Source organism: Athene cunicularia (assembly GCF_003259725.1).
Source record: "Athene cunicularia isolate RWA chromosome 10 unlocalized genomic scaffold, athCun1 chr10_part1, whole genome shotgun sequence".
Classification (NCBI taxonomy): Eukaryota; Metazoa; Chordata; class Aves; order Strigiformes; family Strigidae; genus Athene; species Athene cunicularia.
The window spans coordinates 776,701-789,288 of NW_020799112.1; the positions used below are offsets into that span (position 1 = coordinate 776,701).

Below are 12,588 nucleotides of genomic sequence, written 5' to 3' on the forward strand. Positions count from 1 at the left end.
GAAAAATCCAGATAAAGGCAGCAACAGAATAAGTAAGCAAACATGAGCCAAGCAAGCTAGGTCCCACTCCTACCACCTCTGCCATCATGAAGAGGTCTCCCTTTGCTCCCACACGGTAATTTCTAACAGAACCTCAGCATTGGGGAGGCCCCTCTACAAAAAAAGGCTGAAGTGTATAGAGCAGGGGAAGCATAAGGACAAATCAGATGTAAGTGCTGTTCACTGACAGAACCGGACTCACCTCTGTGTGCAACCTACCTTGTTGACTAGAGCTCTGACCAAGGCTGAACTTCCAAACCAAATCTGGAGAAGCAAGGGACAAGGCCAGCATTTCTGCAGCCCTGGGATCACAAATGTGAAGGCAGCTCACAGCAAAACCATTGGTTTGCCTCACACCTCTTTACATCTCCAGTTTTAAAGGCTAGGAGTTGCATCCCTGAAAGTTAAGCTTCTCAAATACATTTTGCACAAATGTGAAAGCTTTTAGAAGATGAGCCAACTGTATTCCTAAGGTACACTGGGGATCATCAGGGGCTTAGGAAAGCTTGTTAGGCATAAACCTACTAGTTACAGGAGGTTTTCCTGATACATAACTAAGCATCTTCCCTGTAATCTGAAAAATTCCTCAAGTAGAGACATTTGCTGCCGCATGACCTGTTTCACAGACAGATGAAGGAGTCTGCCTTATTCCAACAACCACAAACACTTGAACAGCTGGCAAGCAACTATTTAAGGAACTAACAGAGGGCATTGCAACTAGTCTTGCTGCTCTATATACCTCTTCCAAAGTAATAGTGAGAGACTGCCACAGGATTACAGCACCAAAGCCAGAATGACAGAGTACATCAGGAAACCTGCTGGTTCTTCAGCAATACCATCCAATTTGCAACAGCTGCAGTGCAACAGCTCAAGGCCAAGTCCCAGCTCTCTGCAGAACACCATGAAATGCTCCCATTTGCAGATGTGATGAAGAAATCAATTTACTAGAACTACCTTCCAGCACAGAAAAGCATTGTGCCCACAGAGACAAAGATCTGTTAACACTTGAAATATAAAGGCCAAAACCAAAGGCAGTAGGTGCAGGGGCACAGGCGTTGAATTTCACTATTCTGGATGCATATACCTGTCATATAACAATTAGTGGGACAAGCTCCAGGTGAGCTCCTGCTAACAGCTTTGCTGTGCCTCAAGCACCCTGTTAACCCCAGGAACTCCAAGCAAGCAGCACTACATTTTTAGTCTCTCCATCTTAGAGCATTTTGTCCCCTCATCCAAGACCACACACACCTGGTCAGCTGCACCTAGCACTGTCTGGCATGTTTCCTCATGGCTGCAGGGCAGTTAAGAACAGAGGAATTTACATTATAATACCGGAGAGGACTTTTAGGGTGGCTAAACAAGTGATAGGTCATTAATTGACTGCAGTTGAGACCAAACAGGAAGCCAGTTTAGTCATCAGCTACTCTGGGTTTGCATTTGTGCTTCAGTTTTCCTTAAATAAAGCAGCCACTGAGAATCATTAGGACCTGACAGGGCACAACTAACAGCCATTACACTGAACTTGGCACCTTAAGCCACTCCCGCCCACAGGAAGTCATTTAAGCATCTCCCACTTCTTCACACAATGGACTCAACTTGCAGCAAAATAATGGCTGCTTTGTCTCAGTTAAATGAGCAGAGCTTAAAGAAATCAATGCTGCTGGGATATTTGGGGTACCTAAAATCCTTTTAAATCCATTTGTTTTAAGTCAGCATTGCCTTCAGTTGAAGCCAGTCAGCTTAGGTGAGTAAACGAGCATGCAAGAGCTGAAGAGGGAGCTTTACTCACTACTTAAGCTGCAAGTTGTGCCTACAGAACAGGATGATGATTTCAAAAGCTGGTTTAGGTTTTTTAACCAAAGCTGGTAGCAGGACCTTCCACCCAGCAAGGCCCAGCTTTAAAGCCTGGCAAACAAACCACCTGCTACCTTAAGAAACTGGCTTTGCTCACATTCTTATTCAGACTGGTGATGAACATGAAGATCAGCTTTAAATTTGGGAGCTGAGAATCACGTTCCCTGTGAAGCAGTTGCCCAAGGACAGGCTGCACTCCAGCAGCACTGGCAGGAGTTGAGCTGGTAGGACATGGTGACTACTGCCTCTATCAAGGCCACATTCTCTCTCCCATCTCCCAACACCACACTAAAAGCCTCTAAAGCTTAATGTCTGCACTACACTCAACCTTGCTGAGGAAGTTTTGCCGTTCTTCAGAGGAGTAAATCAGCCTGAAAGGCAGGTGTTCTGAAGCACCATCCAATCCTGCCCCAGAAGCTACCAGACAGGTTCTACAATTACAGTTTTCACCACACTGTTGCACTGTCTCCTTCAGTTTGGGCTAGCAACCTATGCCTAGGTTGGGGAACTCCTGGAGCAAGCACCCATGAACCACTGCAGTCATCAGGCTGGGCCTGACAACTCAGATCGTTTTGACAGGGCAACTAAGTTCACCAAGGATTATCATTAACTGCAAACTGATCTTTACAGAGATTTAACATTAGGTATGGCAAGCTAAATCTCCAGTGGCAGTCCCTTCTGTCACACAGCTCTGCCCAGATCTGGATAACTCTCCAACTGTGTCAGAGCCAGGACTGCTGAATAAGCTCGTTCTCTCACACTGCTCAGCCTGCTGCTGTACTGATCTCTTCTCAGTACCACCTTGCTGTGCACCTCATTTCATCAAGTAAGGTGTCTCCACACGTGTTTCCCCAATAGCATTAGTGAAAGGCCACAAACTTCTGCTGTCCCTTTGCCATGTGTGATCCTCTTAATGCTGAAAGGAGCTTTTTAAACACAAGTCCAATCCAGGATAAATTTAGTTTGACCTGAGGAAGACAATTGAAAAGCTTGAGGGACCATGAATAGATTAAGGTACAAGTACTTCCCTTGCTGGAATAAAAATCTCTTCCCCCAGCTCTCTCACCAAAAGAGTTTAAGATGTAAAAAGCCAGTCCTTTCACCTGTTAGAGCTAATACATTAAGGGTGTATCTCCAAGCTCATAAAGACTGCTCAAGCTATGAGTTTCATGATAATGCAGCCTAACTACAAGTTGTTCCTGCACAGAAACAACATCAGAAGCTCACAAATTCTTCACAAGTGATTTAACTAGGAGCAGTGACAAGACACTACATGGGATCAAGGGTCTCTACTCCACTGGTCACCTACACAGAAGCCAGACTTACTGAAGGCAAGACACTGATCCTACAGAGCCTTGTCTTGTTCACTCCAAAGCATGGCAAACAGCTCCCAGAGTCAGCTTCAGGCTCTAGACCATGTACCCAATACAGGGAGCAGTTAGTTGCTTTCTAGTCTGAATTTTAGTAATCAGCTGCTCAGCCTCAGAGCCAGCAGGTATGAATTTCTGCAAGAGACAGCCACAACCTAGGCCAGGGTCCAAGTGTGAAGCACCTCCCAATTTGCAAATCACAGCTGTCCTAGGATTCACAACCTTGCTGACAGTGCCAACTTCTTCATGGAGAAGATGCTCATTAGCAACACATTAAACAGAAGCAGCTTATGCACCTTTCTGATCCAGAGACAGAAGGAAGCTTGCAGAACTGCTGCATTCAGGCCCTCATTACCTACTGAGAGGTCCTGACTGACACTAACAAAACAAGACTGGGACTGCAAGTAGACTAATAACTTTGAACTGCCTATGCACTGGCAGATGCTGACTCATCCACATATTTACAGCTGATAACTGCTGGCCTGGCCAGGGTAGCTCAGGTTGTATCCCATGACCAGTCTCTTGTACAACCCAGAGGCACCTTCCAAAAGATCACATGCTTCCATTAGCCTGAATGGTCAGGGCACCCAAGGTAGCCACTTTCTAGCCCTCACTCAGCAGTGCCTAGCATCCTTTGGGAAGCAAGAAAACCCTGCCCTCATACCATCACAAGCATTTGTGCCACTGCACAAGGGATTTGATACAAACTAAAAGCCTCCTGTCAGCTTAACTAATGCTGAGCAGAGACTCCATGCTGCACAGGTGGCTGTGCCAGCAACCAGCACTCACATGTGAGACTGGCCTCAACTGCTACACCAGAACAAGAAAAGCTGCTTAGGATGTCCCAAAAAGCACAACTCTGGTTGCCCTGCAGCAGAAGTAACACTTGCCAGAGGAAGCCTCCTTTTTTACATCGAAGTCCCACTGTACTTGTCCTACAAGGTCTTCCATAGGAGTTATTCAATGATAGCCTGAAACACAAGCACAGTTTAACACCACTGAAGGGAAATTCACCCAGTTCCCAATCAAAGCACCACTTCTCAGGAGCTCCACACCAGGCAAGACCCTCTGCTCCAGACATCCACAAGAAATACCACAGTAACTGACAGACCAAGCAGAGATTTACATGCAGTAGGTCAGTAAGCAGGTTCATTTCATTGCCAGATGAATACCCCAGTCCCTCAGAGAAGCACTTTAATCATCTGGAAGACAGTACTGCAAATTAAAATTGACATGCCACCTCTAAGCCCAGACCTAAAACCAAAACTAACCCACATCTTCACAGGATGGATCTGCTCTAGTGGGCAGGGACAGTTGCTTTATCAACTAAGTTAACTTTGGCAAGGAAGCTGAAAATTAATTAGGCAACATTCCCATTCCAAATTATAAATGGAATATGAAGGGCTATAGCTAAAATTTCAACAAGGCAGCCAGAAACAACACTTTCATGAACTCATTGTAAGGAAATAAAGAAAATACTTAGGTTTATTTCTCCCTTACACTTCAGATCAAGAATCAGATAACTACCACTGTGCCAAGGGACAAAAAAAGTCTTTAACAGCTCAGTACAACAGCACATCTCTAAAAATGTACCACTAACCACACCACTGACCTGAATTAGTTAATATTCACTATGCTCAGAGTAGCCAGCATATCCATTTTACTAGGCACGTTTCAAGCAATGCTGGCTATAGATCCCTACCTCGAAGCAAACGATTCACTTCCTCTGGTATTTCTGCAGTGCCAGCAAAGGATCACATGGCCAGATCAGCCCCTGCTCCACAGTGCTAAACCCTTCAAATACCCGGGAGATTAAGCTGCACTGGAAGTCATCTGGTAGCAGTCATTTTGCTAGTCTAGAACAAAGTTGCACTGCACAAGCATCAAACAGTCCCATAGGATGCCCAGACACCCATTCGCAGCTTTTTTTTTTACAGCCATTTGATTAAAACCCATCAGATTATCCATGAGCACAAGACAACCCTGTCTCCAAGTGACTGCAGAGAAAGCTCCTCTGCCTACAGGAGCCCACAAGGTCACCAGCTGGTAAAGTTTTTCCCTTTACTTCCCACCTTGTTTTGGGACAAGTCCAGAGGGTCAGTTTGTTTCTAATAATGGCCGATGTGTTTATTGACCCTATAATTCAGAGGCTGGAGGAACAGCAGCAATCTTTCAAGTGCCCAAATCCTTGGCACAAGTACCATTGCACAGAAGTGCACTGGCAAGAGGAACATCAGGCGTCCGTCGGGTACATTTACTAGCAGATCTTGCCTACTGTAAAGTGACAAAAGCATGTCCTTCACTTACATAAAAATAAAATCAGATCCAACATCTTTGCTTTGGCATTGGAGCCTTCTGTTTTGAGGTGATCAAGTGCAAAATGGCAGAATATACCCACTCCCCTCAGCCTATAGGAGCCAAGAATTTGCAGCACTGATTTCATAATCCCAAGTTTGCTTTGCAAGAAAAGTCCTCACCTGCCTGTACTGCTTCGGTGTCCCTTAATACGCAACTAACTGACTGGTAGCAAACACAGCCATTCAAAATTCTTTTGCATTTAAGATATGCAGCAGATCAGCCATACTAACACCTAACAAATTAATCCTGCCTCCAGGAGAGGCAGACTGTAAAGGAGTCTGCTGGAACGATCTACAGCAGAAGCTGGCAGGTCAGGCAGTGAGAGCTCATGTCCTGCCCACAGTGATCCACAGCATCACAGGGACAAGCAAGACTTCCCTGGCACCCCCACATGACCAGGGAACAACTGGGTTATCCATTTCAGACACACAAATGAAGACCCTGGTATCAAAACAGCACAAATCCTCACTCTAAGCATCTCTGATCACCAGCTACCACAGCAAGGATTACCACCACCACCCATTTGCCAGGTCCCACTACACAACTCTGCCCTTCCACCAGCCCCAGATCCTCAAGCTCACCTCGAACCCTGCCAAACACATCACCTGGCAGGATGTCACGTTTGCTTTTTGTGACAGGCGTGGTGCAGACTCCACTGAAATCCAATGAGTTGTCCAACATTGCATTTATTCGGCGGAATATATCTGCATTGCTGCAAGTGGAAAGTGCAGGGGTGTCTGGGCTATCCCAGCAGTCTTTTGTGCTCCTCCCAGTATCTTCTTTCTGGTAAAAAAGAACAAGTATTAGTGTCAAGCAGGCTAGTACTCACTGCTTGGCTTTCAACACATTGTGGAAAGTCTGGATTTCCTCCAATACTCACATTAGCTTTAGCTCCAGGTCTTAGCAACACTCAAGTACAGTTCTTGGCATTTAAGAAACAGTTCAGCAAATGGGTCAACGATTTGTCAGCACAGCACATCAAACCAGGACTGCCCTAGTCACAAACAGGTACCAGCACCCCACAGTTGGGACAAGCTTTAGACTAACAGCCACAGCACCCAACCACTTCGGTTGCTAACACAAGCTCCCTGCTGCTTTTCTCCAGCACGTCACAAGACTAAAGCAGAGATCTGATTAACAGGGGCATTGCACCTTCTGCCCAGAATGAGCCTCCCGACACCGGGGGCCAAGTGAGTTGCTCATAGTCAAGGCAGCCACCATGAGAAACCTCCTGTACACAGCAGAAGGGAGTAAGGCTCACCTCACCACCCATGGTTGGGAGCTTGGAACAGCTCGACTCAGCAGCCACACAATCACTTCAGAAACAGACTTGCAGAAAAAACATGGCTTCCCAGCTAATCAGAGCCCCAAATCCTGAGGTCACCCTCAGAAAGGCATAGAATTAAATCCTGATCTTTCCTTTAGGCAGCAACTCCTGGCTAGAAAGGGAGGTTACCCCAAACCAACTCTGCTCTAGCACAGCACTCCACAGGCATTGATTTACCAGAATCAAGGTTTTGGGACCAGAGACGACTTTAAACAAGCCAAAGGTCTTGTAAAGCTTCCTCTGCATGAAAAAAGTTCAAATCTCTCCTGCTTCCTGGTGGAGGTCCAGAGAACTGGCAGGAGCAGCTGAGATTCTCCCAGCTCTGCTTGCAAGCCACTTTCACATCCAGGCTTGTTTTGATGCAGCTGCACAACATTCAAGCCTCTGCCAATCTGGAAACCACTAAACTTAATCTCTAACCAGCATTTCTGGGCTGAGGGCAGGTCTTCCTGCCACCCAAAAGCCACTGCAGCAGAACTCTGTTCCTGAACATGCTGAGCAAACGGTATTGCTATCAATTAAGACCCACATTAAAGAAAAGAGCAGGAAGGCACAACCTTGCCAGTCTTGGCCTTCAGAGAAGAATCCTTGCCATTAAGCAAATCAAGTTAGAGCCAGATTCAAAGACTGAATTGCAGCAAGGCTGGCAAACAACCCCTGCTACTCTAGGACACAGAAGCCTATAGCTCTAAATTGGGCCATTTGTACTTGTCAAGGAGACATTTAATACATCTACCTTTTGGATGCATTCCCACAAGAGCTTTGGGCCTGACTTCCCCCACAGTACCCCCCCCTGCTTCACTCACTAGCAGGCCTGGAGCACCAAGCTGGTTTTACTTTCAAGTCATCCCTTACTGATCTTTCCAGTATGTGGCCTGTGGCAGGAGGCAGGCCTAAACTGAATTTCACACAGACACAGGAACTTTATCCCAGCAGGAGCAGGGGACTTGCATTTCACCCCTCACCTTGTCATTAGGAGCAGTTTTATTGCTGCAACATATGAACCAATGGTTTTCTCCACACATGACAGCTTCCCCCCCACCATTTAGCTAAAAGCAAGGGAAACTGTCCTGGAAGCAGCAGGAACAGGCTACTGAGTTGTCAACTTGCACAACACCTCCAGGCAGGACCTGAACAATCAACTCAAGATTTCAGCCTGTTTAAAGCTATTGGCATCTACTCAGCGCTGGGGTCCCGGATCTTTGTTTATAAAAGGCTCAGCCCACCCCCACATAAGGTCCTGGGGTTCTACAGGCACAATGCAGGAGCATTTACAAGCCAAGACTAAAACAGGTAGGGTTGAAAGCAAGCTTCAGGCAAGGGGAAACAGGCAGAGCAAGCTTTAAGTCATCTTTATAAAAAGCAGCTGAGTACAGAAGCTCAGTTTAAGAAAGTATTGCCAGTCATCTTTAATAAAAAGAAGCGCCACATCAGGCTGCTTTGGCACAAGTGTGAAACTCTATATTCTACTCCTGTTACTGCTAAAGAACCACTTACAACAGGAGGAAAAAGCTTTTCCCTAGGAGTTTGTGCTAGCAAGACAAAAAAACTCAAGCAGCAACCAAACACCTGACCCGTTCCTGCTCATTTAGTATCTGATGCTTCCCACAGCTGGCAGCACCAGTCCTGCTATAAACAAGGAAACAAGAAAACTGAAAAACAGTAAGAGTATAGCCAAGCATTTCCACAAAAACTCCTTCCACTTACAGAGCTTTTAACCTTAAGACTGTCAAGGATATCCTAAAGATACTGCAAGCATCCTGGATACAGGAGCTGGCATCCAACCCCTTGTAGGAAGCAGCTCATGTCTATACCTTCCTCCAGTAAAGCTCACCTTCCCTATGTCAGAGATACTCCTTTGAGAAGAGCTCTACAGGTCTCCAAAGCACACTGCGCCCAAACACTTCAGCAGCCTGGATAGTCCAGTGGAAAGAGTTTGCAAACATGTAGCTGGAGAACACGCCCATATCTTTTAGTCTCAGAGTAAATACCAAAGCACAGGGAAATACCATGCCTGAGGCCGCATCCTCCAGAACCTGCTCCGCTCTCACATCCCCAAGCCAAGAAGCACTCGAGCCCAGCTAGGATTAGCTTTCAGTGCTCCATTGCAAAGAATTTTGCAACAGTTAAACACATACTGCCTGTTCAGGCTTCTCTGGAAGTTCTCCCCTCTGCTTCCACCGAGGCACCAGTCCAGGAGCACTGGTGGGTCCTTCTTCTGCAGGCGCCAACAGTAACCACAGTGTGAAACACTGGGGCGTAACCAGTGACCCAACAATGGCCGTTCTCAGCCGGTTCCACCTGCTGCAGCACACAGTGCCAATCCAGAGGACGACACACCATTTTATCAGTGCAGCCACTGGATGAACAAATCGATACAGAAGCACAATCCAGCTAACAGGTCATTTAAAGTCATCAGGAGTCAACCAGCCTTTCCTGATGCCTGGTGAGACACCCAGGCTCCATTTAAGGCTGAGAACTTCTAGGGACCTTCCTCGATCAGAAACAAATGAAAAAGGCAATTCAGTTCCCTGCAGCAGGCACACAGTGCCACAGAGCAAACAATTTAGATGCTTCAGGTTAAATCACTGTGGTAGATCTGGAACACAGACCCATGAAGCATTGCACACAAAGACACTGCAAGGTGAAACTCAGACAGGAGTACAGACCATCATATCCTGGCTCAGTGAAACCCTTAGCCAAAACCCCATGTCCAAGCACGAAGATACATCCCCAGCATGCTCTGAAGTCTCAAGGAGGGCACAATCCAGCTCCAGACACCTCCAACACTCCAAACAAACAAAACACACCAGAGTGAGAAAAGGAGTACCAGGCTTGATTTGATATCATGAGGAGGAGTTTCCACTCAGAGTAGCAGAAAGACAACCAGTGAGCCTTAGTAGAGAGCTCTTGTTTGCCAGCTCTGCATTGAGAAGCCAGCAGCTGAAGCACAGCAGCTGTCAGGTCTCTGGAGTTTCCATCCCATCAGCCCCAGCAAACCTCATGTCTGCAGCCAGCAGTTTACCTGCAGGATGTCCCACTCCAGAGACACACGCACAACCTGCAGCACCTCAGTCAGAGGAACAACACGCACTTGTGCGGGAATAGCCACCAAAGATGTCCAAGATAAGTGGAAATAAAGGCACCTCGACAGCCCTGAGACAGACACACCTGCAGGAACCTACAGATAATGAAATCCCAGGACTAGGCAGAACCTGCAGCATCACAACAGCACTGGCACAGGATTAGGATACCCTAATCCTTAGGGAAGTCATTAAACACAGCCCAGCTGCCACTATGGCCAAGATGTGCATTAGCTCCTGGGGACACTATGGAGCAGACAAGGCTCATCCACCTCAGCTACAATTCAGCCTTTGCTTTTTACATCCTTTGCAGAAATCCCACTGGGGCAGCACCATGCCAATGCCTGAAGGGGTTCTCAGCACTGTAGCTACAACCAAGAGGGCCTTGAATCCTGAGACAAAATTGAAGATGCTGTTAAAAAGGTGTCAGACTCAAGAGAAGGTGGCTCCAGGCTTTGATCAAAAGGCAGCTCAAAGTTGTTTTTTGCTGGTATGTTTTGCTTCCCAGGCTGAAGTCAGCTACAACAATGTAAAGTACTGTATTGGTGTAACTGTTCCTACCAAGTAACACCACTAACAAAGCAACAAGGTCACACACCCAACTTATCCCAAACAGCATTAGCTCTCACCATGAGCAAGGCTGAGCTTAAGCAGCTCACCCAGGGTTTACTGTGTGGAGAGGGTCTTGAATACACCTAGCTGGAATCAAAACTGGAAGGGATTTTGATGTTATTTTACAGGGGAGCACTGACTTCAGAATAGCAATTTTGCCCAAACTCGTGCTTTTAAAGAAGTTTCCCTGTCAAGGCACCTACTTTTTTTTTTTTTTTTTTTTTTTTTAAACAAAACATTTTGAAGCTATCACTCAAGCAGCTTTGGAAACAAGCAATATCACAGCAGCCTGTTTGAGCATATTATCAAGGCAGAATAAGGTTTTTTAATTGGTTTAGGGAGCTTGTTCCAGTTGAGATAAACTGCAGCAAAGCAACAGGATCCTGCAGCTGCTCACAAAACAAAATACCCACCCCTTGCACCACTCTAATGGAGCCCCTCACCAATGCTCCAGGTGCTAGGACACATGGCTAGCCAGTCATGAAAGCAGCAGTAAAGAGCACTAATTGGTTTTAGCTGGGGAATACTGAAGGGTAAAAGAACTTGTTTTCCAGACTTGTCTCTTGCCTTTGCCCATATAGCATAGTTAGGGACTAAGTCTCCTGGGTCACTAACAAAAGCCAGTCTTGGCTACAGGGAGCTTGCAGTCACCTGGTTTAAGAGTAAAATAGCAGCTCCCTTCACTTTGTACACCAAAAAAGTTTAGAAGCACTCAACTACTGCCACTTGCTACCAGACAAGACCATGAGTACCCAGTCAAGCCTAAACACACCCCACCACCATGAACCAGAACTCGGCACCTCCAGATCAACTTCACCCCCCAAATAACCAGGGATGAGGGCACCCACAGGCACTGCTTCATCACTGCACTAGGACCACTGAGCTTCCTGCAGCAGTGGCTCCGTCCCTGAAGGAAGCACAGCCCAGATGATGAGTTCCCTGAAGTGGGGCTCCCTCAGAGCGCCCTGTTCCCTCGGGGGCAGCCACCGGGCCTCCGGACTTCACTTAGCAACAGGGTCCAGCCTCATGTGGGAGAAGGGGGGGTGCCGAGAGAGGGCTAAGCTCCGCGCTCGGGGCCCCCCCGAGGCCAGGACCCTGAGGGGAGGAGGGGATCCCGTCCCCGCTCCGCCGCCACACACCGAGAAAAGGCGGGAAACCGCCTCAGCGCGGCTTCCCCCCCTGCCCCCTCCTCCTCCCCGTCACCTACCGCCGCGCGCCGCCAATGTGTGACCACCACAAAGGGGGGTGGCCAGCACTGGCATGTGGGTGACATGTCATGTGTGTCCCCCATGCCTGTGCAGACCTACATCCGCAGCATGGACAAGGACTTTGTGGCAGCCACCATCCAAGCCATTGGGCGCTGTGCCACCAACATCGGAAAGGTGCGGGACACCTGCCTCAATGGCCTGGTCCAGCTCCTCTCCAACCGGGACGGTGAGTGCACGCGGTGGGGGTGAGATGGGGGCTCCAGCGCTCTCGGGGCAGGACCTCACTGGGGCCGGGTCTCTGCCCGCAGAGCTGGTAGTGGCCGAATCCGTGGTGGTCATCAAAAAGCTGCTGCAGATGCAGCCGGCCCAGCACAGTGAGATCATCAAGCACATGGCCAAGCTCACCGACAACATCCAGGTGGGTGGGGGCATTGCATGGCCCACAGGACCAGGGGAGTGGCAGCGGTGCCATGTGCCCGGGGGCATTTTGCAGGTGCCGATGGCACGGGCCAGCATCTTGTGGCTCATCGGTGAGTACTGTGAGCATGTGCCCAAGATCGCGCCTGATGTGCTGCGCAAGATGGCCAAGTCCTTTACCAACGAGGAGGACATCGTCAAGTTGCAGGTCATCAATCTGGCAGCTAAGCTCTACCTGACCAACTCCAAGCAGGTATTGGGGATGTGGCCCAATGACATGCCTCAGTTTCCCCACTGGGGAGGGAGAGGCTGGCCCTGAG

The 12,588-nt window shown here is 47.9% G+C and overlaps 2 protein-coding genes across 11 annotated transcripts in view; one reads left to right on the forward strand and one right to left on the reverse strand.

Moving 5' to 3' along the window:
* CPEB1 (cytoplasmic polyadenylation element binding protein 1) overlaps nt 1-12,588 on the reverse strand; it is a 44,270-nt gene that overhangs the window by 31,153 nt on the left and 529 nt on the right. For 2 of the 10 annotated variants that reach the window (XM_026856390.1, XM_026856388.1), the window contains exons 1-2: nt 11,851-11,866; nt 6,227-6,404 (exon numbers count right to left, since the gene is read on the reverse strand). In XM_026856390.1, coding sequence (XP_026712191.1) covers nt 6,227-6,302 — 76 coding nt within the window. In that variant the 5' untranslated portion in view covers nt 6,303-6,404; nt 11,851-11,866. Of the gene's footprint in view, nt 1-258; nt 738-778; nt 1,598-4,875; nt 4,994-6,202; nt 6,405-11,850; nt 11,867-12,588 lie in introns of those variants that run through there. The other 8 variants (XM_026856398.1, XM_026856399.1, XM_026856387.1 and 5 more) reach the window with 7 other exon arrangements.
* Nucleotides 11,931-12,587, forward strand: LOC113483923 (AP-3 complex subunit beta-2-like). The gene is made up of 3 exons (XM_026855982.1): nt 11,931-12,077; nt 12,160-12,269; nt 12,345-12,587. Exons 1-3 carry the CDS (start codon nt 11,933-11,935, stop codon nt 12,585-12,587), a joined length of 498 nt encoding a protein of 165 aa, XP_026711783.1. The 5' UTR covers nt 11,931-11,932.

Coding starts and splice junctions, on each gene's coding strand:
- LOC113483923 (XM_026855982.1), top strand. CDS start 11,933: ATGCCTGTGCAGACCTACATCCGCAGCATGGACAAGGACTTTGTGGCA. Junction 12,078..12,159: donor GCTCCTCTCCAACCGGGACG/GTGAGTGCACGC, acceptor CTCTGCCCGCAG/AGCTGGTAGTGGCCGAATCC. Junction 12,270..12,344: donor AGCTCACCGACAACATCCAG/GTGGGTGGGGGC, acceptor GGCATTTTGCAG/GTGCCGATGGCACGGGCCAG.